This window comes from Haematobia irritans, chromosome 1, assembly GCF_050003625.1.
Source record: "Haematobia irritans isolate KBUSLIRL chromosome 1, ASM5000362v1, whole genome shotgun sequence".
NCBI classification, from domain to species: Eukaryota; Metazoa; Arthropoda; class Insecta; order Diptera; family Muscidae; genus Haematobia; species Haematobia irritans.
Window position 1 is genome coordinate 261,069,747 of NC_134397.1, and position 26,218 is coordinate 261,095,964.

Here is a 26,218-nt window from a genome sequence, read left to right on the forward strand (position 1 = left end):
ATCAGAAAAACATATATATGGGAGCTATATCTAAATCTAAACCGATTTGAACCAAATTTGGTACGCATAGCTACAATGCTAATTCTACTCCCTGTGCAAAATTGCAACTAAATCGGAGAAAAAAATTGGTCTCTGTGGTCATATGAGTGTAAATCGGGCGAAAGCTATATATGGGAGCTATATCTAAATTTGAACCCATTTCAACCAAATTTGACACGCATAGCTACAGTGGTAATTCTACTCCCTGTGCAAAATTTCAACTAAATCGGAGTTAAAAATTGGCCTCTGTGATCATATGAGTGTAAATCGGGCGAAAGCTATATATGGGAGATATATCTAAATCTGAACCGATTTCAATATTTAAAATTTGGCACACTGGACTACACTACTAATTGTACTCCTAGTGCAAAATTTCAACCAAATTGGGGTAAAACTCTGGCTTCTGCACGCACGAAAAAGACTGTTTTTCATATGTTTGGGTATAAACATTATATGTTTGGGACTCAAATTTTTAAACACAATATTTTTGAGTGCAAACATATAATGTTCATAAACTAGCATAATATGTTTGGGACATATATGTTAATATGTTAGATGCAAACATATATTAATTTAGAAATAGCCCATAAACACATATGTGTTTACAAAGAGAGACAAAGTGTATGCTGGAAGTAAAATAATGAAAGTAACCAATTGGCGCATTATAAATATATATACACAAAGAAAATTTCATTAAATATAGGAAAAATACTATGTGTGAATATAAACAAGTATAAATTTACATATTATGAGTAAAAATATATATGTTGTGATATAAGACTTCGCCAAAAATTGTATATGCTTAAGTAAAATATTAAAATGAGTATTCGGAGAGTATTCATTCGGAACCAAGATAAAATATATTTGAAAAAAAGAGCATGAGTTTTGTTTATCATTTTCGCATTACGGGCACAATTTTTTTGTTTCGTCAAAACAAATCGGAACGTAGGACGAGTAAGTCCAAATATTCAAACAAAGGTAATTAAAGGGATCTTCATAAAAACTAACGAAAGGGCAATATACACTGAACAAAAAGCATGTCCGGTTCCAAAGATTGTGTCTCCACTTTAACAATTTTGATATTGATTCCGAACCAAAGAAGCGGAGAATACAAGTAAGGATGCTTTTAAGACACAATTCTCTTTTAAATGGGGTTTTGTGTACTTGACTCTACGAAGTACATTTCAATTTTTCGCTTTTTCAGCTTTTTTTCATATGCTATAAAATGTCCGTTAAAAACAAGACTTCCAGTAGAAATTATGCTATGTTTCAAGTAAAAAATGTCTTTAAAATAAAGTATTGAAAAACATATCCTATTTTTGAATGATTTTTGCCTTGTAGTCAAGATGCAAAAATGCAACAAATTTAAAGACAGTTTCATTAATTTTAAAGAATTTTTCTGAATTATTAAAGTCAAGTTGACCTTAGTCCAAAATTTGTTCTTTCATGTTATGATACTCATTTTTAAGCCAAATCACTTAATTATAACAACAACACGACTTCATTGAAAGTATCGACATTTGAAGATCTATAAAAACAAAGATTAGTTCCTCTTTATTAATGAGTAGTCCAAGAGGAGTTGACGGATTTTTTCGAAAATAAAAGTGGGCATTGAGTTCGAGTTTTGCCGCTAAAATTATTTCTCAATTTAGCGGCAAAACCAGAATAACATTACAACTTTTCCGGTAAATTGTATTATAACATGGTGGGGAAAGATCCAAAGCAACAATTGAATAAGTTTATTTTCTTTAAAAAAAATTATTAAAGAAAAGTAAAAGGGTAAACATAGCCATTTTAACGTGATAATGCCAATTTATACCGGTCTTAAGAATTAAATTAAGTACAAAATTATTCGTTAATAAAAATTCATATTTATTTGTATTTCTAAATTAATAGTGTAACATGCTAGCAAACAATTGTTCACACCAAAATAAATTTATGTGCAGTTTTAAAATTACTGTTTAGAATTTAAATATAATGTGCTTTTGAATGGTTATCGTTAACCTTAGGATTCGATGGAAAAATATTTATATATACTCGACTTCACGTTCTTCTTTTGTAAGAGTTTTCTTCGAAAATTTTAAACTTGAATACAAAAACCTTTATTTGCTACACAATTTTTATTGTTGCAATAAAAAAATAATATTTGATTTGAACTCAGTCCATTTCGTTTATATCAAGCACTTTTCTTTTCTGACTTTAAGTCTTTTATAAAACACACTTTACAATTTCGTAGTAAAAATTTAATATAATAGTGTGTAATGCTGAACACCTTTTCGGGAACTTCCGAACGTATCTGGATTATATGTTAAAAAATATATAAAAACAAGTAAGGAAAGTCTAAAGTCGGGCGGGACCGACTATATTATACCCTGCACCATTTTGTAGATCTAAATTTTCGATACCATATCACATCCGTCAAATGTGTTGGGTGCTATATAAAGGTTCGTCCCAAATACATACATTTAAATATCACTTGATTTGGACAGAGTTTGATAGACTTTTACAAAATCTATAGACTCAAAATTTAAGTTGGCTAATGCACTAGAGTGGAACACAATTTTAGTAAAAAAATATGGGAAACATTTAAATCTGAAGCAATTTTAAGGAAACTTCGCAAAAGTTTATTTATGATTTATCGCTCGATATATATGTATTACAAGTTTAGGAAAATTAGAGTCAGTTTTACAACTTTTCGACTAAGCAGTGGCGATTTTACAAGGAAAATGTTGGTATTTTGACCATTTTTGTCGAAATCAGAAAAACATATATATGGGAGCTATATCTTAATCTGAACCGATTTCAACCAAATTTGGCAGGCATAGCTACAATGCTAATTCTACTCCATGTGCAAAATTTCAACTAAATCGGAGCAAAAAATTGGCCTCTGTGGTCATATGAGTCTAAATCGGGCGAAAGCTATATATGGGAGCTATATATAAATCTGAACCGATTTCAATCAAATTTGCCACGCATGGCTAGAATGCTAAATCTACTCCCTGTGCAAAATTTCAACCAAATTGGGCAAAACTCGGGCTTCTGGGGCCATATAAGTCCATATCGGGCGAAAAATATATATGGAAGCTATATCTAAATCTGAACCGATTTCAATCAAATTTGGCACACATGACTATACTACCAATTGTGCTCCTTGTGCAAAATTTCAAGCTATAAAAAACGATAAAACTCTGGCTTCTGGGTCCATATAAGTGCATATCGGGCGAAAGATATATATGGGAGCTATATCTAAATCTGAATCGATTTCAACCAAATTTGGCACACATAGCTACAATGCTAAATCTACTCCTTGTGCAAAATTTCAACTAAATCGGAGCAAAAATTGGCCTCTGTGGTCATATGAGTGTAAATCGGGCGAAAGCTATATATGGGAGCTATATATAAATCTGAACCGATTTCAATCAAATTTGGCACGCATAGCTAGAATGCTAAATCTACTCCCTGTGCAAAATTTCAACCAAATTGGGTCAAAACTCTAGCTTTTAGGACCATATTAGTCCATATCGGGCGAAAGATATATATGGGAGCTATATCTAAATCTGAACCGATTTCAATCAAATTTTGCACACTTGACTATACTACTAATTGTACTCCTAGTGCAAAATTTCAACCAAATTCGGCCAAAAAACTGGCTTCTGGGGCCATATAAGCCCATATCGGGCGAAAGATATATATGGGAGCTATATCTAAATCTGAACCGATTTCAATCAAATTTTGCACACTTGACTATACGACCAAGTGTTATGCTAATACAAAATTTCAAGCAAATCCGTATAAAACTCTGGCTGCTGGGTCCATATTAGTGCATATCGGGCGAAAGATATATATGGGAGCTATATCTTAATCTGAACCGATTTCAATAAAATTTGGCACACTTGACTATAGTACTAATTGTTCTTCTTGTGCAAAAGTTTAAGCAAATTAGGGTAAAACTCTGGCTTCTGTGGCCATATAAGTCCATATCGGGCGAAATATATATATGGGAGCTATATCTAAATCTGAACCGATTTCTTCCAAAATCAATAGGGATCGATTCTGAGCCAAAACACATTCTTGTGCCAAATTTGAAGTCGATTGGACTAAAACTGCGACCTAGACTTTGATTACAAAAATGTGTTCACGGACAGACGGACAGACGGACATCGCTATATCGACTCAGGAACCCACCCTGAGCATTTTTGCCAAAGACACCATGTGTCTATCTCGTCTCCTTCTGGGTGTTGCAAACATATGCACTAACTTATAATACCCTGTTCCACAGTGTGGAGCAGGGTATAAAAATGGTGTTGGTCGAAGCAGGGCTCGAACCCAGGTCACCTGTCACGCAAGGCGGACGACCAACCACTGCTCCACGCTGCCAACAAATGTATGTTTAACAATGTTATGTTGTTAAACAATGTTATGTTTGCATCGGCTCGTGGGCGCCGCAAGCTATGCTATATAAATATAACTTATAACGATAATTATCTCTTGATGACCATAACAGCTACGTAGGCCAGTGGTTAGTGTGCTGCCTTACAAACTGTGTGGTCCGCTGTTCGAATCCCCGTCCGGCAAAAGGTAAAATTAAAAAAAATTATAAAATATAATAATTTCTTTTAAAATAATTGTATTACAGAAAAAGTGAGAAAAATGTGAGGGAATATACAATTAGGCAGAAAAAAAATTTGAGCACAATCTTCTTTGGTAGAAAATTCTTCAAAGCATATAATATTTTTGGGTTCAAAGTGTTTCCAAACATATTATATTTTCACATAAGAACATATGGGTTTTTGGAAGACAACATTATTGAATTTGGATGGAAAAATACAAAATGTTTGGAACTTAGACTACCCAAACATATTATATTGTTTAGACCAATATGCTTTCAAACATATTATATTTTGGAAGAAATCAAATATATAAATGTTTGGGCAATACCCAAAAATGTATATGCTTGAAGCAAAATATGTTTGGGAGTATATTAGATAGGGTCACGGCCTAAAGGAAAAAAAAAAAGTTGATGAGGTCACCCCCCAGTTTTGTAGCATATTCGAAGACAATTTCAGAACACCAAAACTTTTTTTATTCCGTGCACACTACGACCCCCCGAAATACAATTTATTGTGCTGTGTCGTCATTTGAAGTCCGATCGAAAAGAAACGCATATCGTTGTTCGTGGTTGATCAGGGGCTATATTTCGTGCATCGGTCATTTTTGACTCCGACGTCAAATTTGATTTTTAATTTTTTTATTTCGCTTCTTATACCCCTATGATGCCCATTTCTTATAACTATTATAAAGATCTTAACAAAATATGAAACTTTTGCTTTTGAACTATTTACTTATATTCATAAACAAAAAAGTTACAGAGATTTTAAAAAGTCAATAGGTCACCCTACACACCACCAAATAGTTTTTTGCAATTTCTGCGTTATGCAAAGTGCATGTGTTTTTACTAGAACAATTTGAGAGCCTACTGTTTTAAAATTCTAACAATCACTTTCGCTACATGATTTTTTAAGTCTGTCCATATTTTTGTGAGAGAAGGCTGTTGTTTTCACTTTTTCAAATACTATCAACAGCCTTCTCTCACAAAAATATGGACAGACTTAAAAAATCATGTAGCGAAAGTGATTGTTAGAATTTTAAAACAGTAGGCTCTCAAATTGTTCTAGTAAAAACACATGCACTTTGCATAACGCAGAAATTGCCGTAGTGCAAACAACGAGTATGTATACAAAGGTACCGTTAGAAATTTACAGATAAACAGGTTTTGTGTTCTAAATGCCTTATAAATTAATTTCGTAGATGTGAATAACGATGTGCATGTGGTTTCGATCGGACATCATGACAACACAGCAAAAACTATTTGGTGGTGTGTAGGGTGACCTATTGACTTTTTAAAATCTCTGTAACTTTTTTGTTTATGAATATAAGTAAATAGTTCAAAAGCAAAAGTTTCATATTTTGTTAAGATCTTTATAATGGTCATAAGAAATGGGCATCATAGGGGTATACGAAGCGAAATAAAAAAATTAAAAATCAAATTTGACGTCGGAGTCAAAAATGACCGATGCACGAAATATAGCCCCTGATCAACCACGAACAACGATATGCGTTTCTTTTCGATCGGACTTCAAATGACGACACAGCACAATAAATTGTATTTCGGGGGGTCGTAGGGTGCACGGAATAAAAAAAGTTTTGGTGTTCTGATATTGTCTTCGAATATGCTACAAAACTGGGGGGTGACCGCATCAACTTTTTTTCGTGACCCTATCTAGAGTATATGTTACAGAAGCAATTTTTTTGAGGGTGTGGGACCGTATTAGTCCATACCGGACGAAAGATATATATGAGAGATATATCTAAATCTGAACCGATTTCAACCAAATTTGGCACGCATAGCTACAATGCTAATTCCACTCCCTATGCAAAATTTCAATTAAATCGGAATAAAAGATTGGCCACTGTGGTCATATGAGTGTAAATCGGGCGAACGATATATATGGGAGCTATATCTAAATCTGAACCGATTTCAATAAAATTTGACACACTTGACTACACTACTAATTGTACTCCTAGTGCAAAATTTCAACCAAATTGGGATAAAACTCTGGCTTCTGGGACCGTATTAGTCCATATCGGGCGAAAGATATATATGGGAGCTATATCTAAATCTGAACCGATTTCAATAAAATTTGGCACACTTGACTATAGTGCTAATTGTTCTTTTTGTGCAAAATTTTAAGCAAATTAGGGCAAAACTCTGGCTTCTGGGGCCATATAAGTCCATATCGGGCGAAATATATATATATGGGACCTATATCTAAATTTGAACCGATTTCTTCCACAATCAATAGGGTTCTATTCTGACACATACTTGTGCCAAATTTTGAAGTCGATTGGACTAAAACTGCGACCTAGACTTTGATTACAAAAATGTGTTCACGGACAGACGGACATGGATATATCGACTCAGGAGCCCAACCTGATCATTTTTGCCAAGGACACCATGTGTCTATTTCGTCTCCTTCTGGGTGTTGCAAACAAATGCCCTAACTTATAACACCCTGTTCCACAGTGTGGCACAGGGTAAAAAATATTTTTGTTTGCAATAAAAATATGTATGTTAAATTGTTGCCTTTACATTTTAATGATGAATTTGTTTCTATGCATTCACTAAGAAAATTCCCTACTACAAAGAAATATTTATAAACTTCAGACCAATATTTTAATGCTCTATAAACCGAATGGCAAATTTTGCTAGCATCCCTCAACCTCATTCTGGGGTAGAGTATTTATTTCCCTATGTGGCATCCACATATGTATATTTGTTAGCTTATAACAAATCACACTGGTTGTAAGCCTTCTCTTTGAATTTTCCCGCAAAAGCCTCAAGTTGTGGTTGCAACAATAGTTACTGTAACGAGGATGGTTTAAATCATGCAGGAAATTTCTGTTTTTAAGACAGAGAGGGGGAGATAGAGATTTGGGAGATTCGTCTTGAAAAGAACTACGACTACGATTAAATTCACTGGCCCTTGACGGAACTCCATCGCCAGAAAATAAATTAAGTTTACGTTGAAAGTTCACGTTGTTCACGATTTAATTCAGTTTTTTGGCCAATATGAATCAGTTAAGTTGTTGTAAACAACACAAATAACACTCATATGTCAAAATGTTCTGAGTACGTATGGCCTCAAAAATGTCAAGCTTTACGATAGAGCTGTCAGTTGAAGGATTGTAACACTAGGGTTGCCCAATCCCGAAATTTAAAAGGCAACATCAAAAAAATACCCGACCGTTTTGTTTGTTCACAAACAGCTAGAATTTCCCTCAAACCAAAATTCACATATTTCCTACGAATGCAACGAATTGCATTCTGTACCGAACAGGATTATAATTCCATTTCCGTTTTCGCTTGATTGCACATTGTGTAGCATTTTCATTAAGCTTGTATTTGTTTGTGTTTTTTTTTTGCTCCCTCTCAGAGAAGAAAATTGAGATGGTATTTTCACAAAACCATCTCAATAAACTTACAAGTGCAATGCACTCCAAAGCACACATGGAAAAATGTACACATACACAAACAAACACATACACATTTTCTTTGCATGAAACGAAACGAAAGATACCATTTTCGATGTGGCATTTAAAATTGCACACTGTAATAGCATTGCTATGTATTTGGATTCCTTTTTATCTCTTTGTTACCCGATTTCATGCACCACACCATATTATGGAGATGGTGTTATTTGCCAAGTGAAAAAAAATCAATTCACATTTTATTCCACGGTTTTAGTTTTCACCACAAAATTACTTAAATTGTAATGGCACTACGCGTATGAAAAAAATGATGCTGATCAAGGGCATTGTAAAATCGGCAGTAACATTCTTATTAATTTAGGGCGAAAAGCATTTAATAAAAAAAAAAGTGATTTTCTTTTTGAATCATACAGGAGTTCATTGTTCATTTAAGATCCAATTTCCAAGTTTACACCACAATTTTTATCCGATTTGCTTTAAATTGGAAATCTGAAGGTATTTTTGGTTCAAATATAGGTATGCCGAAAATGTTGTGTACCCATATTCTGATATAGTCACAATATAGTCCGATCACCCAATTTGACGTCTTGAGGATATAGGAGCAATAGACAATTTTGTAAAAATTTTATTTATATATAAATTTTTGTCAAACTTTTATTTATATAGAAAATTTTGTCAAAATTTTATTTATATAGAAAACTTTGTCAAAATTTTATTCCTATGGAAAGTTTTGTCAAAATTTTATTTCTATAGAAAATTTTGTCAAAATTTTATTTCTATTGAAAATTTTGTCAAAATTTTATTTCTATAGAAATTTTTGTCAAAATTTTATTTCTATAGACAATTTTGTCAAAATTTTATTTCTATAGAAATTTTTGTCAAAATTTTATTTCTATAGAAAATTTTGTCAAAATTTTATTTCCATAGAACATTTTGTCAAAATTTTATTTCTATAGAAGGTTTTATTAAAATTTTATTTATATAGAAAATTTTGTCAAAATTTTATTTCTATAGAAAATTTTGTCAAAATTTTATTTCCATAGAAAATGTCAAAATTTTATTTCTATAGAAGGTTTTATCAAAATTTTATTTATATAGAAAATTTTGTCAAAATTTTATTTATCTAGAAAATTTTGTCAACATTTTATTTCTATAGAAAACTTTGTTAAAATTTTATTTATATAGAAAATTTTGTCAAAATTTTATTTCTATAGAAAATTTTGTCAAATTTTTATTTCTATTGAAAATTTTGTCAAAATTTTATTTGTCTAGAAATTTTTGTCAAAATTTTATTTCTATAGAAAGTTTTATCAAAATTTTATTTATATAGAAAATTTTGTCAAAATTTTATTTCTCTAGAAAATTTTGTCAACATTTTATTTCTATAGAAAACTTTGTCAAAATGTTATTTATATAGAAATTTTGTCAAAATTTTATTTCTATTGAAAATGTTGTCAAAATTTTATTTCTATAGAAGGTTTTATCAAAATATTATTTATATAGAAAATTTTGTCAAAATTTTATTTCTATAGAAAATTTTGTCAAAATTTTATTTCTATAGAAAATTTTGTCAAAATTTTATTTCTATAGAAAATTTTGTCAAATTTTTATTTCTATAGAAAATTTTGTCATGATTTTATTTCTATAGAAAATTTTGTCAAAATGTTATTTCTATAGAAAATTTTGTCAAAATTTTATTTCTACAGAAAATTTTGTCAAAATTTTATTTCTATAGAAAATTTTGTCAAAATTTTATTTCTATAGAAAATTTTGTCAAAATTTTATTACTATAGAAAATTTTGTTAAAAATTTATTTCTATAGAAAATTTTGTCAAAATTTTATTTCCGAAGGAGGTTTTATCAAAATTTTATTTCTATATAAAAAAATTTTCAAAATTTCTATTTCTATGGAAAGTTTTGTCAAAATTGTATTTCAATAGAAAAAATTGTGTCAAAGTTTTATTTCTATAAAAGGTTTTATCAAAATTTTATAAATATAGAAAATTTTGTCAAAATTTTATTTCTATAGAAAACTTTGTCAAAATTTTATTTATATAGAAAATTTTGTCAAAATGTTATTTCTATAAAAAATTTTGTCAAAATTTTATTTCTATTGAAAATTTTGTCAACATTTTATTTCTATAGAAAATTTTGTCAAAATTTTATTTCCATAGAAAATTTCGTCAAAATTTTATTTCCATAGAAAATGTTGTCAAAATTTTATTTCCATAGAAAATTTTTGTCAAATTTTTATTTCTATAGAAGGTTTTATCAAAATTTTATTTATATAGAAAATTTTGTCAAAATTTTATTTGTCTAGAAAATTTTGTCAACATTTTATTTCTATAGAAAACTTTGTCAAAATTTTATTTATATAGAAAATTTTGTCAAAATGTTATTTCTATAGAAAATTTTGTAAAAATTTTATTTCTATTGAAAATTTTGTCAAAATTTTATTTCTATAGAAATTTTTGTCAAAATTTTATTTCCATTTTGTAAAAATTTTATTTCTATAGAAAATTTTGTCAAAATTTTATTTCTATAGTAAAATTTTGTCAAAATTTTATTTCCATAGATAATTTTGCCAAAATTTTATTTTAGGTCCGTGAACAGATTTGTAAAATTTGGTTTCTATCGTTTCTTTTTTTTTTGTTATATTTCTCATATAGATCAATTTCCCGATTTGAAATGCCTTAATTTGAAAATCAAGAGGTATTTTAGGCCCAAAATTATGTGGTTTGCATCTGTCTATATTCTGGTATAGCTCCTATATAGCCTATATATATATATGTTAGGGTGATATTAATCAGGGATCCGGAGCGGTCCATTTTTTTCGCTCCGCTCCGCTCCCGCTCCGCTCCGAGAAAAAAAATCGCTTCGCTCCGCTCCTCTTCGAGAAAATTATAGTACAAACATTGTATTATTTGTTCAATTGAGCTTTATTTTATTTAGAAAAATCGGGCGGTACATATATGGGAGCTATAGCTAAATCTGAACCGATTTCGATGATTTTTTGCACATATAGTTAGTGCTATAGAAGATTACATTTCGCCAACTTTGAGTAAGATCGGTTATAAGGGTTTTATGACCTAATTTGACAAAATCGGACGATACATATATATGGGACCTACACAGTCTTACACAAGTTTACATACGGTTTAAGAAATTGTATTTTCTTTAATTAATAAAATATAATAAAATTTGCATATATATGCTTTAGATTTTGTAAATTAACTTGAAAAACAAAGTATTTGTCAATTTTCAAGAAGATTTTTTTAGTCTGGATTATAAACAACAACAAGAAACATGTTTAGTTATAAGGTAAAAACCTCAAGGGTATGTAAACTTATGTGAGACTGTGTATATCTAAATCTGAACCGATTTCGATGAAATTTTCAGACTTAAAGGGTGATACAGAAGATTATTTTGTGCTAAGTTTGACGACGATCGGTTAAAAAAAAAAGTGCAACGTGACCCCATTCGTCGAAATCGGGCAATACATATATATGGAAGCTATATCTAAATTTGATCCGATTTCTTCCAAATTCAATAACGTTCGTCCTTGTGCCCAAAAAAACTCCCTGCACCAAATTTCATCAAAATCGGTTAATAATTGCGACCGAAATCCTGTGAACAACAAATACATGGACAGACGGACGGATGGACGGACGGACGCCAAGCGCTAGATCGATTCAGGAGGTGATTCTGAGTCGATCGGTATATATTTTATGGGGTCTAAAATCAATATTTCTTGTAGGCACATTTTTTGGCAGATCAAACTTATTATACCCTAACACCTATGTGGTTTAGGGTATAATGACTTTAAAACAATGTGTTGAAATATTTTATTAATTTTGAAGATTTTTTCAGAAATATTAAATCCATTTTGACTTCATTAAAACGAAATTTGCATTCATGTTAGGATACACATTTTTATGTCGAATCACTTAGCTATAAGGACAAACAGACTTCATTGAAAAGTTTAGAGACTTTTAGACAAGGAAAAACTTTTTTTCAGAGAAATGCGTCTTCTATTCTAAGCAAAATTCGTATTCGTATTTTAAGCATGTGAAATATTTGGCCTCCCGACAATATTCTTTGCGGTGCACCATCTACTATTTAATATGTGATAGAAACCAAATTTATGAAAATGGACCAGAATGGACCAAATTCTGTTTGGTCTGACCATCGGACCAAATTTAAAAATTATAAATCTTTTGGACCAATTTTGGTCCAATCGGACCAAAACGGCAACGCTGATTGGAATTGAAAGTCTATACACAGAGTAGAAGTAACTACTCTCCGAAAGTTTTTTTTTGTTTTGCAACAGACGTAGAGAAGAGGTTTTGTTATATTTGTAATGTGTGTGTGTATGTTTATGTTTATGTTTGCAACAACCTCCATCGACATCAGTCCGTGGTATACCTACGAATATTCTTACTCAGATCTAGTGTTACCTAATTTCGCTTTTTTCCCCTTTATTGTATAATAAATGTATATGCGCACATTTTTCAACCAAAATTGAAATTTTAATTAAATTTTCGAGAACTAATATCAGAAATAAGAGAATGCTAGGATATAGTACAATAGTAAAGCAAATGTGAATGAAAAAAAGCATGCCCGGTTCCAAAGATTTTTTCTTTACTTTAACAGTTTGGGTATTAATTCCTAGCCAAAGAAGCGGAGAATACAAGTAAGGATACTTTAAAGACGTAATTCTCTTTTAAATTTGGGGGCTATGTACTTGCTTCTAGGAAGCAAATGTTAATTTTTCATTTTTTTAGATTTTTTTCGTCAGTTGTTATCAAAATCCTTTAAAAACGAGTTAACGAGTTATTTTTTTCCATATTAAGACTCGACTTCCAGTAGAAATTATGCTATGTTTCAAGTAAAAAGCGTCTTTAAAATAAAGTGTTGAAAAACATGTCTAATTTTTTAACGATTTTTTGCTTTGTAGGCAAGATGCAAAAAGGAAACAAATTTAAAGACAATTTTATTAATTTTAAAGAATTTTTCTTAATTATTAAAGTCACGTTGACCTTACCTCAAAAATTTTATCTTTCATGTTATGATACACATTTTTAAGTAAAATCACTTAATGATAAGGACATTACAACTTCATTCAAAAGTTTATTGCCTTTTGGACAAGAAAAAAAACTTTATTTTAGAGAAATGCGTCTTCCATGTTAAGCAAAATTTGCATTCTTATTCTAAGGACATGGAATCTTTGACTTCACGACAATATTTTTTTCAGTGTAGAAAACTAAAAAATTAAATATAAATAAGATCGTTTAATTGCATTTATTTGACGTTCATTACAAACATCTTTGTAGTAATACGGAATGAAATTGATCGAAAGTACTGTTGTTACTTTTACAACACATACTAGATATATATTTTGACATTTGCCGTTTTTGTGTTTTCCCCAATGTATGTACGTACAAAAATACATATCGTACATTTTAAACGTTTACTCACACTACGCTAAGTACTAGCTATATTTGAAATTACCTACACAGTGTAATTTCAAAGTTACACATTTCATTCAAGTAATATTTTATTCGGAGCGGAGCGGTTTTTCATTTGGAAACCGCTCCGCTCCCGCTCCGCTCCGGATTTTAGAAATGCCGCTCCCGCTCCGCTCCCGCTCCGGCAAAAAAAGGGCTTGCTCCGCTCCACGCTCCGCTCCGCTCCGGATCCCTGATATTAATTACTTTACATATCATTATAATTATGAGCATATTGGACATAAATATTGCCACTGTGATGGAGGTGTCTCCAAAACATTTCCCATAGCCTGGGGTGCGTGTGAGCAACATGCTTACTTTCATATCCTTCATACGCACCGAAGTACAACGGTATATTATATGAATAGTTTATAAAGCATTGCATTGGTCACATATTTATTTCTTCGACTCCATGTCTTGGTGGAGAGTACATAAATTTCAGTCTGACCGAAATTTTAGCCCTATATATACTTGCTTAAACTAGAGTACCCTTAAACATGTTTCAGTGAAGCTTAAATAAACAAAAAAGAGTTAAAATAATGGCTATCGTAACCACAGATTGGTAGATTTTTTACTGTTTTATAGATTGGTAGAACTTTTGACGTTTTGGTAGATTTTGCACAATATTCCTCTCCACCCAAGAGTTACTTCACTTTTCTATAGAAATAAAATTTTGACAAAATTTTTAATAGAAATAAAATTTTGACAAATTTCATATAGAAATCAAATTTTGAAAAAAAAATTTTTTTGAGAAAATTTTCTATAGAAATAAAATTTTGAGAGAATTTTCTATAGAAATAAAATTTTGAAAAAATTTTGAGAAAATTTTGAGAAAATTTTCTATAGAAATAAAATTTTGAGAGAATTTTCTATAGAAATAAAATTTTGACAAATTCTATAGAAATAAAATTTTGACAAATTTTTTTACATAAATAACATTTTTAAACTTTGTTTCTACAGAAAACAAAAAATTGACAAACTTTTATTTTTTTATACCCTCCACCATAGGATGGGGGGTATATTAACTTTGTCATTCCGTTTGTAACACATCGAAATATTGCTCTAAGACCCCATAAAGTATATATATTCTGGGTCGTGGTGAAATTCTGAGTCGATCTCAGCATGTCCGTCCGTCCGTCCGTCTGTTGAAATCACGCTATCTTCCGAACGAAACAAGCTATCGACTTGAAACTTGGCACAAGTAGTTGTTATTGATGTAGGTCGGATGGTATTGCAAATGGGCCATATCAGTCCACTTTTACGTATAGCCCCCATATAAACGGACCCCCAAATTTGGCTTGCGAGGCCTCTAAGAGAAGCAAATTTCATCCGATCCGGCTGAAATTTGACCAAAATTCATCTGATTCAGTTGAAATTTGGTACGTGGTGTTAATATATGGCCTCAAACTCCCATGCAAAAATTGGTCGAAATCGGTCCATAATTATATATAGACCCCATATAAACCGATCACCAGATTTGACCTCCAGGGAAGAATTTTGCTCTTCCAAGGGGAAGAGCATTCGGTTGAAATTTGGTACGTGATGTTGGTATATGGTATCCAACAACCGTGCAGGAATTGGTTCCTATCAGCCCATAATTATATATAGCTCCCATATAAACCGATCCCCAGATTTGACCTCCGGTGCCTTTTGGAAAAGCAAAATTCATCCGATCTGCTTGAAATTTGGTACGTGGTGATCGTCTATGATATTTAACAACCATGCCAAAAGTGGTCCATATCAGTCCATAATCATATATAGCCCCATATAAACCGATCCCGATATTTGGTTTTGGAGCCTCTTGGAGGAGCAAATTTCATCCGAGTGATTTGAAATTTGGTACATTGTGCTAGTATATGGTCGTTAACAACCATGCCTAAATAGGTCCATATCGGTCTATAGTTATATATATATATATATATATATATATATATATATATATATATATATATATATATATATATATATATATATATATATATATATATATATATATATATATATATATATATATATATATATATATATATATATATATATATATATATATATATATATCCCTCAGACACAAAAATTGGTCCATAGCAAGTTCATAATTGGATATAGCCCCCATATAAGCGACCCCCCTATTTCAATTCTGGCTCTCTACGTACCGTGCAAAAAGTCCATATCGATTCGTAATTATTTTGTAGACATAACTATACATAACTTTTTTGTCTAATATATACCACGCATGGACTAACTCACAATTTAGAAAACGATGTTAAGAAGTTTTAAGATACCACAACCCAAGTATTTCGATTGTGGATGACAGTCTTTCGTAGAAGTTTCTACGCAATCCATGGTGGAGGGTACATAAGATTCGGCATGGCCGAACTTACGGCCGTATATACTTGTTTAATTTATAATTAATTGATTAAAGAAACTTCAATTAAAAAATTAGTTGGATCAAAGAATTTCGCGATTTAATCAGAAAAACTAATTTTTTCTATGTGATGAAGAATATCATTCCTCTGCTGCCGACTTTTGTTCTTTCTTACTAACTTTTAATTAAATCAAATTTTCTGACCAAAATAGTAATTCCTGAATCAGTTTTAACCTTTGAACTTTACTAACATTAACTGCATTTTCAATTGTACTTATTCCAAAGAAAATCGTTGTGGTTTAGTATTCGAAGCTGATAAAAAGCAAGCGAATCCTTTAATATTTGCCATTGGAGAAGCATGCTAGCATGTCTTTGTAATGAAAATATTTGAAATAACATTTCATTGTGCTCTTCGTCTTCTTCTTCTTCTTGGACATAAACTTTTAAAGCACCATGGAATTCCTTACCTTTAGTTGATTTCTTCTCTGAATATTAACTCCATAAAACTGTCTATGTATACCAGACACGCAAACCAACTACCAATGGGGAATGTCTTTCTTGTGTGGAATACCAAATTCCAATGCAATATCAATTGGTTTAATTTAAGTTTGCAATCTTTGTGGTACTGGGCTAAAACTTTTCAATGGAATGGAATTTTAAAACAAAGTTGAATTAAACTGTTGTCACAAGGGATAAAGTCGTTTTTTTGTACAGGAAAGTTAATAAAATAACATCAAAGATAACAATGAAATGCATTTTTAATGCTATAAAGAGTTTGTGGGACAAATGGGAAATGTTTCTTATAGTCGAGACCTAGAGAAGTTTACAAGACTGAAATACCCAAAATGTATATAAGGCCCAATCGTTAATGCCCACCACCATGGATCAAATATAATTGATTTCTTTGAAAATCCCTCGTCGTAGCGGCTTAATTGGTAATTCATAGAATTTCAGGTGGTTTTTTTATGACAATGGCAATGTTAACGAAGCTAAATTTAAGATTCAGATTCTGGATTTATTTCTAAACAAAAACCCGGGACTATGGTAACCAGTTTGTAGGGGGGATGACTGCAACTCTGTGGGTAATGACAGTGATGGATTGCGGCAAGAAGACAAGACTGTATCATAGGAGACTATTTCACCAGAGAAATGATTTCCTATTTGTGGAAGACAATGTGAGTAACTTGTGGGGATAAAATCTCTCGGGGAACGAAATAAATCCACACAAGTATAAGGACACAAGTAGAGGAGATAAAGAAATAAAACCCAAGTAGATTAGTTCAAGTTCAAGTGTTTTTTTTTTTTGTTTTTTTGATGATGAAGTTCCTCACCAAATATTTTGATCCGCTTACATTGATTAACAACGAATAAAAACATTTTAATTTACCTTTAGGTTTCTAATTTCAAGCAAATCGAATAACAACTAGGGTGTCTATATGCCCAAGAAGACAAATCGGTAGATAGGTCTAACATATATGGGCGCTATACTAAAAGGTGGTAGGGTGTGCACGATGTTCAGCACACCCAATTGTGGCCACATTTCAGACAATTTTTATTTTTATCGATTTAAGGTGGAAATTAAATTCGAATTTGGCTGTTAAAATTTACAGCCTGTTTCTGTATGTCGAACGAGCTCCATCGATCGACTGAAATGGAGACAAACAGCTGAATTTAGCATATAACCAAACATCAGCTGTTCCTATGCATTTTAGTCGATCGATAGAGCTCATTCGACATACAGAAACAGGCTGTTTATTTCTATAGAAACTTTTGTCAAAATTTTATTTCTATAGAAAATTTTGTCAAAATTTTATTTCTATAGAAAATTTTGTCAAAATTTTATTTCTATAGAAAATTTTGTCACAGTTTTATTTCTATAAAAAATTTCTTCAAAATTTTATTTCTATACAAAAATTTTTCAAAATTTTATTTCTATAGAAAATTTTGTCTCATTTTTATATCTATAGAAATTTTATCATAATTTTATTTATATAGAACATTTTGCCAAGATTTGTATTTCTATAGAAAATGTTGTCAAAATTTAATTTTTATAGAAAATTTTGGCAAAATTTTATTTCTATAGAAAATTTTGTTAAAATTTTATTTCTATAAAAAATTTTGTCAAAATTTTATTTCTATAGAAAATTTTGTCAAAATTTTATTTCTATAAAAAATGTTGTCAAAATTTTATTTCTATAAAAAAATTTGTCAACATTTTATTTCTATAGAAAATTTTGTCAAAATTTAATTTCTATAGAAAATTTTGCCAAAATTTTATTTCTATAGAAAATTTTGTCAAACTTTTATTTCTATAGAAAATTTTGTCAAAATGTTATTTCTATAGAAAATTTTGTCAAAATGTTATTTCTATAGAAAATTTTGTCAAAATTTTATATCTATAGAAAATATATCAAAATTTTATTTATATAGAACATTTTGTCAAGATTTTTATTTCTATAAACAATTTTGTCAAAATTTTATTTTTATAGAAAATTATATCAAAATTTTATTTCTATAGAAAATTTTGTTAAAATTTTATTTCTATAGAAAATTTTGTCAAATTTTTATTTCTATAGAAAATTTTGTCAAAATTTTATTTTTGTAGAAAATTTTGTCAAAATTTTATTTCTATAGAAAATTTTGTCAAAATTTTATTTCTATAGCAAATTATAACAAAATTTTATTTATATACAACATTTTATCAAGATTTTTATTTCTATAAACAATTTTGTCCAAATTTTATTTTTATAGAAAATTTTGTCAAAATTTTATTTCTGTAGAAAATTTTGTCAAAATTTTATTTCTATAGAAAATTTTGTCAAAATTTTATTTCTATTGAAAATTATGTCTAAATTTTATTTCTATAGAAAATTTTGTCTAAATTTTATTTCTATAGAAAATTTTGTCTAAATTTTATTTCTATAGAAAATTTTGTCAAAATTTTGTTTTTATAGAAAATTTTATTTCTATAGAAAATTTTGTGAAATTTTTATTTCTATAGAAAATTTTGTCAACATTTTATTTCTGTAGAAAATTTTGTCAAAATTTTATTTCTGTAGAAAATTTTGTCAAAATTTTATTTCTATTGAAAATTATGTCGATTTTTTTTCTATAGAAAATTTTTGTCTAAATTTTATTTCTATAGAAAATTTTGTCAAAATTTTATTTCTATAAAACATTTGTTCAACATTTTATTTCTATAGAAATATTTTGTCAAATTTTATTTCTATAGAAAATTTTGTCAAAATTTTATTTCTTCAAAACATTTTGTCAATATTTTTTTTCTATAGAAAATTTTGTCAAAATTTTATAAAAATTTTATTTATATAGAACATTTTGCCAAAATTTTTATTTCTATAAAAAATTTTGTCAACATTTTATTTCTATAGAAAATTGTCAAAATTTTATTTCTAAGAAAATTTTGTCAAAATTTTAATTCTATAGAAAATTTTGTCAAAATTTTATTTCTATAGAAAATTTTGTCAAAATTTTATTTCTATAGAAAATTTTGTCAAAATTTTATTTCTATAGAAAATTTTGTCAAAATTTTATTTCTATAGAAAATTTTATCTAAATTTTATTTCTATTAATTTTGTTTTGATTTCAGCTTAAAACCATGCATTGACTAAACTACAAGTGTAGCTTAACCAACAGAGGAAAAGTATGCTTGTCAAATTTAGACTGCAAGACAGTTCGGAATGACCACATTCCTCATCAGTATCCTCCACTTGCAGCAAAAGAGTGTTGGGCAAAATTTATTCTAAATAACGAATAAAAAGATAACGAATCAATTCCATTTAGTTTTTATTTGGAATAACAAATAATTTTTTTATTCGTTTATTTGTGAAAACAAATAACTTAAATTGATTTGTTATCTTTTTATTTGTTATTCGAAAGTTTCAAATAAAATTTCAAATAATACACGTATGTGAAAAATTTTTTTTTCTCATTGCCTCCTTCGCTTGAGAACGTTTGAGGCGTTTATAGCTGTGGTACTCTTCAAACGCATCCTTACCATGTCGCCTCTTAAGGTGAGATATGAAGTTTGATGTTGAATTTTTCTCTCCTTTTATCTTAACAAAATCAGGTTCACATTTCACGCACACAGCACTGATATTCTTTACTCCGTCTTCTAAAATTCTGTAGAATTTTCCATCAAAAATGGAAAACCCAGATTCACTTGAATCACTATTTTTGGATGTTGTACCTTCCGGTTCCATTCCTAGTTATAAAGACAATTATCGCTCCTCAAAAAAATATTATTTTATCAGAAGAATTCAATAAATTCAATTTATTTTTTTCGATTCAAAAAAATTATTATTTGTATGACAAATGACAACTAACGAATGACGAATAATTATTTGTGACACAAATAAACAGATAACAGTTGAAATTTGATTTCAAAAAATTCCAAATGAAAAATAACGAATAAAAAATTATTTGTTATTTGAATAAAAATTTATTGAATAACGCCCAACACTGCAGCAAAACTATCAACCAATTCTCAGGATAAATGCGGGTAATTCACTAAACCCAAAGTGAACTACACTTGAACCTCTGAAAAAAGGTTTTTTTGTTTTAAAGTCGGCTTTCCCTAAACAAATTTGCAAGCATATCTCTTTTCCTTTGCCAAAGTCAAATCATCGATTTGAGTGCAGTTGCCTGAATTTGTTTTGAGCGAGCTTCCTCTATCTTCATTCCTTTTATTTTTTATTGTTGGTTTATTCTTCAATTTTGTAATAATTTATTTTTATAGAAAATTTTGTGAGATTTTTACTTCTATAGAAAACAATTTTTTATAGAAAATTTTATGAAAATTTTTATTTATGTAAAAAAATATATTTCTATAGAAAATTTTGTCAAAATTTTGTATTTCTATAGAAAATTTTTTCTATAGAAAATTTTGTCAAAAGTTTATTTCTACAGAAAATTGTGTCAAAATTTCATTTCTACAGAAAATGTTGTCAAAATTTTATTTCTATAGAAAATTTTGTCAAAACTTTATTTCTATACAAAATGTTGTCAATATTTTATTTCTATAGAAAATTTAATCAACATTTTATTTCTATAGAAAATTTGGTCAAAACTTTATTTCTATAGAAAATTTGGTCAAAACTTTGTTTCTATAGAAAATTTTGTTAAAATTTTATGTCTATCAGCGTTGCCAATTTAGCTTTTTTCCCGCTAGATTTGGCTTTTTTTGAAGACGTTTAGCGGGAAAAAAATGTATTTAGCTTTTAGCTTTTTTTCTGGCTTTTTTTCATGACCCTTTTAGCTATTTTTGGCTTTTTTATTTTCGACATGTTCCTATTGAAATATGGATAAAACTTCGTTTTTATCTAAGTCTTGCTGCTAGAATAAGTTTTTCCACATTTTCAAATCTCAATTGAAACATTAATAATTATTACTGCCATTATGCGGGCATTTTGTAGCAAATACACCTGTTGTAAAGTTTTTGCCTCGTAATCATAAAATTTATCGTAAACTTTAAATCTACTATTACCATACAAATTCCTTATATAAACTGTCAGTAAATTATTAGGAATATTAGCATTTGACTCGTTTATCCTTTTTATGTTATTATAATATTCTAAAGTTATTATGATATTACTAAATTAAAATAGTAGATGTGAATTGCTTTGTACACTGAAAAAATATTGTCGTGAGGCCAAAGATTTGATGTCCTTAAAATACGAACACGAATTTTGGTTATAATAGCATTTGTGAATTTCTCTTATGTAAACTGTTTTCCTTGTCCAAAAGCCGATAAAGTCGTTTTGTCCTTATAGTTAATTGATTCAACTTAAAAATGGGTATCTTTTCATGAAAGAAGGCTAGGGTCAATTCTAAAAAATGCTTAAAATTAATAGTCTTTAAATTTGTGGAGTTTTTGTATCTTGACCACAAACCAAAATAACGTTCAAAAATAGAAGAGGTTTTTAAACATTTTATTATAAAAACGTATACATAAAATAATTTCTACTTAAAGTCGAGTCTGAATTTGGAAATTTAAGTTTTCGTTAGCACGTTTTTAAAACACTGTGATAGCTTATGAAGAAAAAGCTGAAAAAACGAATAAATTCAAAATTTGACTCGGAATCAATACAAAAATCATTAGTGTACAAAATCTTTGGAACCGAACATAGAAATAATTAAGGAAATAAAGTTTTGAATGTGGTATTATTTTTTTTAACAACAAAAAATTGCAATAAAAAATTCGTAGTGATAGGATCAAAACAAATCTGCTATTTATTAATGGAATGGATTTACATTTACGAAAATTGGACAACAATAGGTTTGGGAAGTTTTCGAATAAAAGTTATTCAGTATAAACTTGCAAGACAGTTAGAATGGGTTTTATTCTCTTGGGTAAAATTAAGAGAAGTGTACACGTTCACGAATTTATTATTAATTCAGTTAAAACGAAATATATTAATATTTTCTAATGCAGTTCTATGTAACATTGTGCAAAATATCGCACATTGGACTTGTTGATGATTAACCAGCTGACAATTGCAAGTTTACTGGGAAAAATGTTTTTACAAGGAAATGTAAACGGAGGACTTCCAGCAAAAATTTGTGATAGTAATCAAAATGTATCGAGTACGCCAGCAAAGCTAATATGACTTAGATTTTCTTACAGTCTCACAGAAATGGACTTAAAATGAATACAATTAAAATAATATGCATTTTAAGTGAAATAAAGCCTTTAACGCCCATTTTCATGAAACCCCGTTAGTGCTCCGTTAGCTAACGAACTTTTAAACCGTACTACGGACATATCTGACATCTTGCTTATATATTCCATATGTCAGTTAGGATCTTAACTGCTGAAAAATTCTCAGTTAAAGTTAACCGGAGAGAAGATATTTCGATTTTACTTTCTGTTAACTGGGAGTTAAAACCTAACAGTTTGTTAAATTTCAATCGAAAATGTGACTTTTGATACAAAAAAATTTAGCTTTTTTTCTAGCTATTTTTGTAAATTTTTTAGCTTTTTTTGGCTAGTTTTTTGGACAAATCTAGCGGTTTTTGGTGAAACAATTCTGGCAACGCTGATGTCTATAGAAAATGTTGTCATAGTTTTATGTCTATAGAAAATTTTGTCATAATTTTATCTCTATAGAAAATTTTGTCAAAATTTCATTTCTATAGAAAATTTTGTCAAAATTTCATTTCTATAGAAAATTTTGTCAAAATTTTATTTCGAAGGAAAATTTTGTTCAAATTTTAGTTCGATAGAAAATTTTTTCAAAAATAAAGAAATAAAATTTCTATCCCGTCTCCTTCTGGGTGTTGAAAACATATGCACTAACTTATAACACCCTGTTCCACAGTGTGGCTCATGGCATAAAAAACACGATCATTTAGACCAATAGCAAGTTCTTTATTTCAGCTATAGTGATTCCTTTCTTTTTATCAGCAGATAGAATGTGCAGAAACAGCAAATTTCTTTGTTTATACTACATTTTTTCATTGACAACTAGTCATATTTTCAAAAAAAAAGAGGTCTCCATTTTTCTAAATTCTAACATTGTAAATTTAACTTTTCAATTCTAATAATCATCGTCATCATATCGTAGTAAAAAACCAAATAAACCCAAGCAATAAAACAACAATAAAATATATAAATATATGAAACAGTTGTGTATTTAGAACAACAAAATAAGGAAAAATACAGCATGTATATAAATCAAAATATATATACAGTAAATTAAATACAGTCTTTTTTCTGAATGGTTTTCCAACAAATATGTGTGTATATAGATAATAATAGATAATATCAAATTAAAATTTTCTTTTAACAAATCTTACAACGTATGCATCATGATTTTGGCAAAAATTTCTATGAAATGACACATGTCTTTCTTTCTATTGCAAACTTATTTATCTAATTTCTAATTAAATTAGCAAAATAGGATGTGATACTAAAAATTACAAATTTTGATATTTGGAATTTAGAATTTTCAAATAGCGCATAATGTATTCACCCAAATGTTCATTGATATAAAAAGTCCAATCTAGAGTTTGTGAGTGTCTTTGGTTCCATACATTATTCGTGGAGACATCATCGACTGAAGTATCATTGTGAGGTTGTAGCAGATCGTAAAGAGAATCTGAAGCTATTTTAATGGATGATGTATGTAGAAAATTTATAATGCGTTCATTCGTATATTTTGCTTCCTGCAAGAAAATAGAAATACATTTTTGGAGACATTTTTATTTGATTAAATTAAATTTGCCTTTGATTTACCTCTTCAATGTCTCTCCTTTCTTTTGTTACACGAACATAATAACGTGTTTTATCACTGGCATCTACTGTCATCTCCACCTTTGGCAATGGAAGTGCACATTGCAATTTATCCCCCTCAGCTTCTATAATGGCAAATACTGTTGACGTAAGGAAAACATAGCCTCTTTTAGGTTGTTCTTCCATCAACAGGGTAATTTCATTATAAAATAAAATTTGATCAGCTCCCATTTCGATAGGCAATAGTTTCCACGTTCGATAGCACGAAGGTTCCAGCGACAAATTGCGGCTATCTGTGGGGGCCCGTTGTTTGGGCATAGCATTAAAGCCCACTGTTTGTAACATTCCTTTGCCCGCAAGAGCAAGAAGTTCAGCTGCCCCACTTATGGGTTTTGTAAAAGCCCCTACCAGACCCTTACTTAGGCCGGTGAATACTTCGACGGTAGATCGAGCCTCTAAGGTATGATGAGCCAAGCCGCCTACTGCACCAAGCATACTAATACCTAGTCCGGTCATACCCTGGGACAAACCTTCGGTAAATCCTTGAGGCCTTGAACGACGTAACGCTTCGGTTCTCTCAATGTGCTCCTCATCCAAAGTCAATCGATCTAAATTTCGAGCCACAGATGCAGCTAATTTGGTTACTGAGTTAACTGTACCAGCAGTTACATTTCTTAACAATGAAGCGGATCCTTGGGTTACGCCAACAATAAAACCCCATGGACCTCGGAAAAGACCTCTCACTGGCATCGAGACAAAATCTTTAAGACCTGTAGTTACAGAGCGAGCCAAACCACTGGGGCTACCAAGAATTTCCAAAGAGCCCACTACCCAGCCAGCACCAAATATTGCCCCGGATAAATAATGCATACCCAAGGATTGACCAAATTTCAAGGGCATTGTGACTAGATGACTTCTTTCATAGGCCGAAAACGACAAAGGCGAATGATCCAAAGCAATATACAAACGTACCGAAGTGTGAACCGATAATAGGACACTCATTGGTTCTATACGAAATGTCCTTAAATGTAAAGGTTCAGCCGTGTATAAGACGGTGGATTCCACATCACTGGGTATTCTCATTTGATTATCCACCAATACAATACGATCACAATCCATTTTTGGTCGATATGTGCAATTGGATGGTTCACAATCCACCCGAGCATCTAAGAAATCCGTAATATATGCATCTTCAATATAGGCCCTGACCGGGTTAAAATGACAATTCAAAGATCGTATTTTGAATTCATCCTCGTACAGTTTTAATTTCAAACTTATCATGGGTGATTTATCCATCAGATATTTATAATAGCCTCCCAAATAGTAGGGCTCTGGCAAGAAATCCGTTTTCTCATACAACTCTTCAGCACACAATATTACGGGAAAATCATATTTTCCCGTCGAAAACAATTGATTGTCAATTTGTAAATTTGGTATAGCCACATTCAATATACGCTCATCCTCTGAATCATCGAAAGCCATTAGAAAATCATCTGTAAAAAGGCTAACAACTTCTCGCTTCATACACTGCTGTTGTGGACTATCATTGTGCAGACTCAAGACAATTTCTTTGATGAACAAACGTATTTTCTTATTTGGCCGAGATTCACATTCATTACGGAAGTGGTGACATACATCCGGTTTGAAGAATTGTGGTGTTTCAGTGTACAGATTGGTAACAGTTGTCGGCGATGTTTTGTTGTCATTCGATTCTGTATTGATTACAGGTAGTTTTGGTTCTGTTGTTGACAAACGTAGGCGTAAATCTTTGACGGAGAACTCCATTTGCTGGAAAATAAATAAAAGGAGAGAAAGTTCGTACGATTTAAATTTAAGAGAATTCTTTTGTAAGGACATGGAATCACATTTTTTAGTTAAAGAAACGAGATTTTTTTTAAATCAATACGACCTAAACTTCACAAACGCACCATAAACCATATAATCACACTACGATATATCCTATAAACAAAAACCAAAGAAACATAGATCGATATAAATTTGTCGCTG

The 26,218-nt window shown here is 30.1% G+C and overlaps 1 protein-coding gene across 8 annotated transcripts in view; it reads right to left on the reverse strand.

The window, feature by feature from the left end:
* Window positions 1-23,584: 23,584 nt before the first annotated feature.
* Window positions 23,585-26,218, reverse strand: part of Vps13B (vacuolar protein sorting 13B) — a 39,005-nt gene continuing 36,371 nt past the window's right edge. For all 8 annotated transcript variants that reach the window (XM_075291166.1, XM_075291158.1, XM_075291150.1 and 5 more), the window contains exons 13-14: window positions 24,215-25,999; window positions 23,585-24,144 (exon numbers count right to left, since the gene is read on the reverse strand). In XM_075291166.1, coding sequence (XP_075147281.1) covers window positions 23,896-24,144; window positions 24,215-25,999 — 2,034 coding nt within the window. In that variant the 3' untranslated portion in view covers window positions 23,585-23,895. The remainder of the gene's footprint in view (window positions 24,145-24,214; window positions 26,000-26,218) is intronic.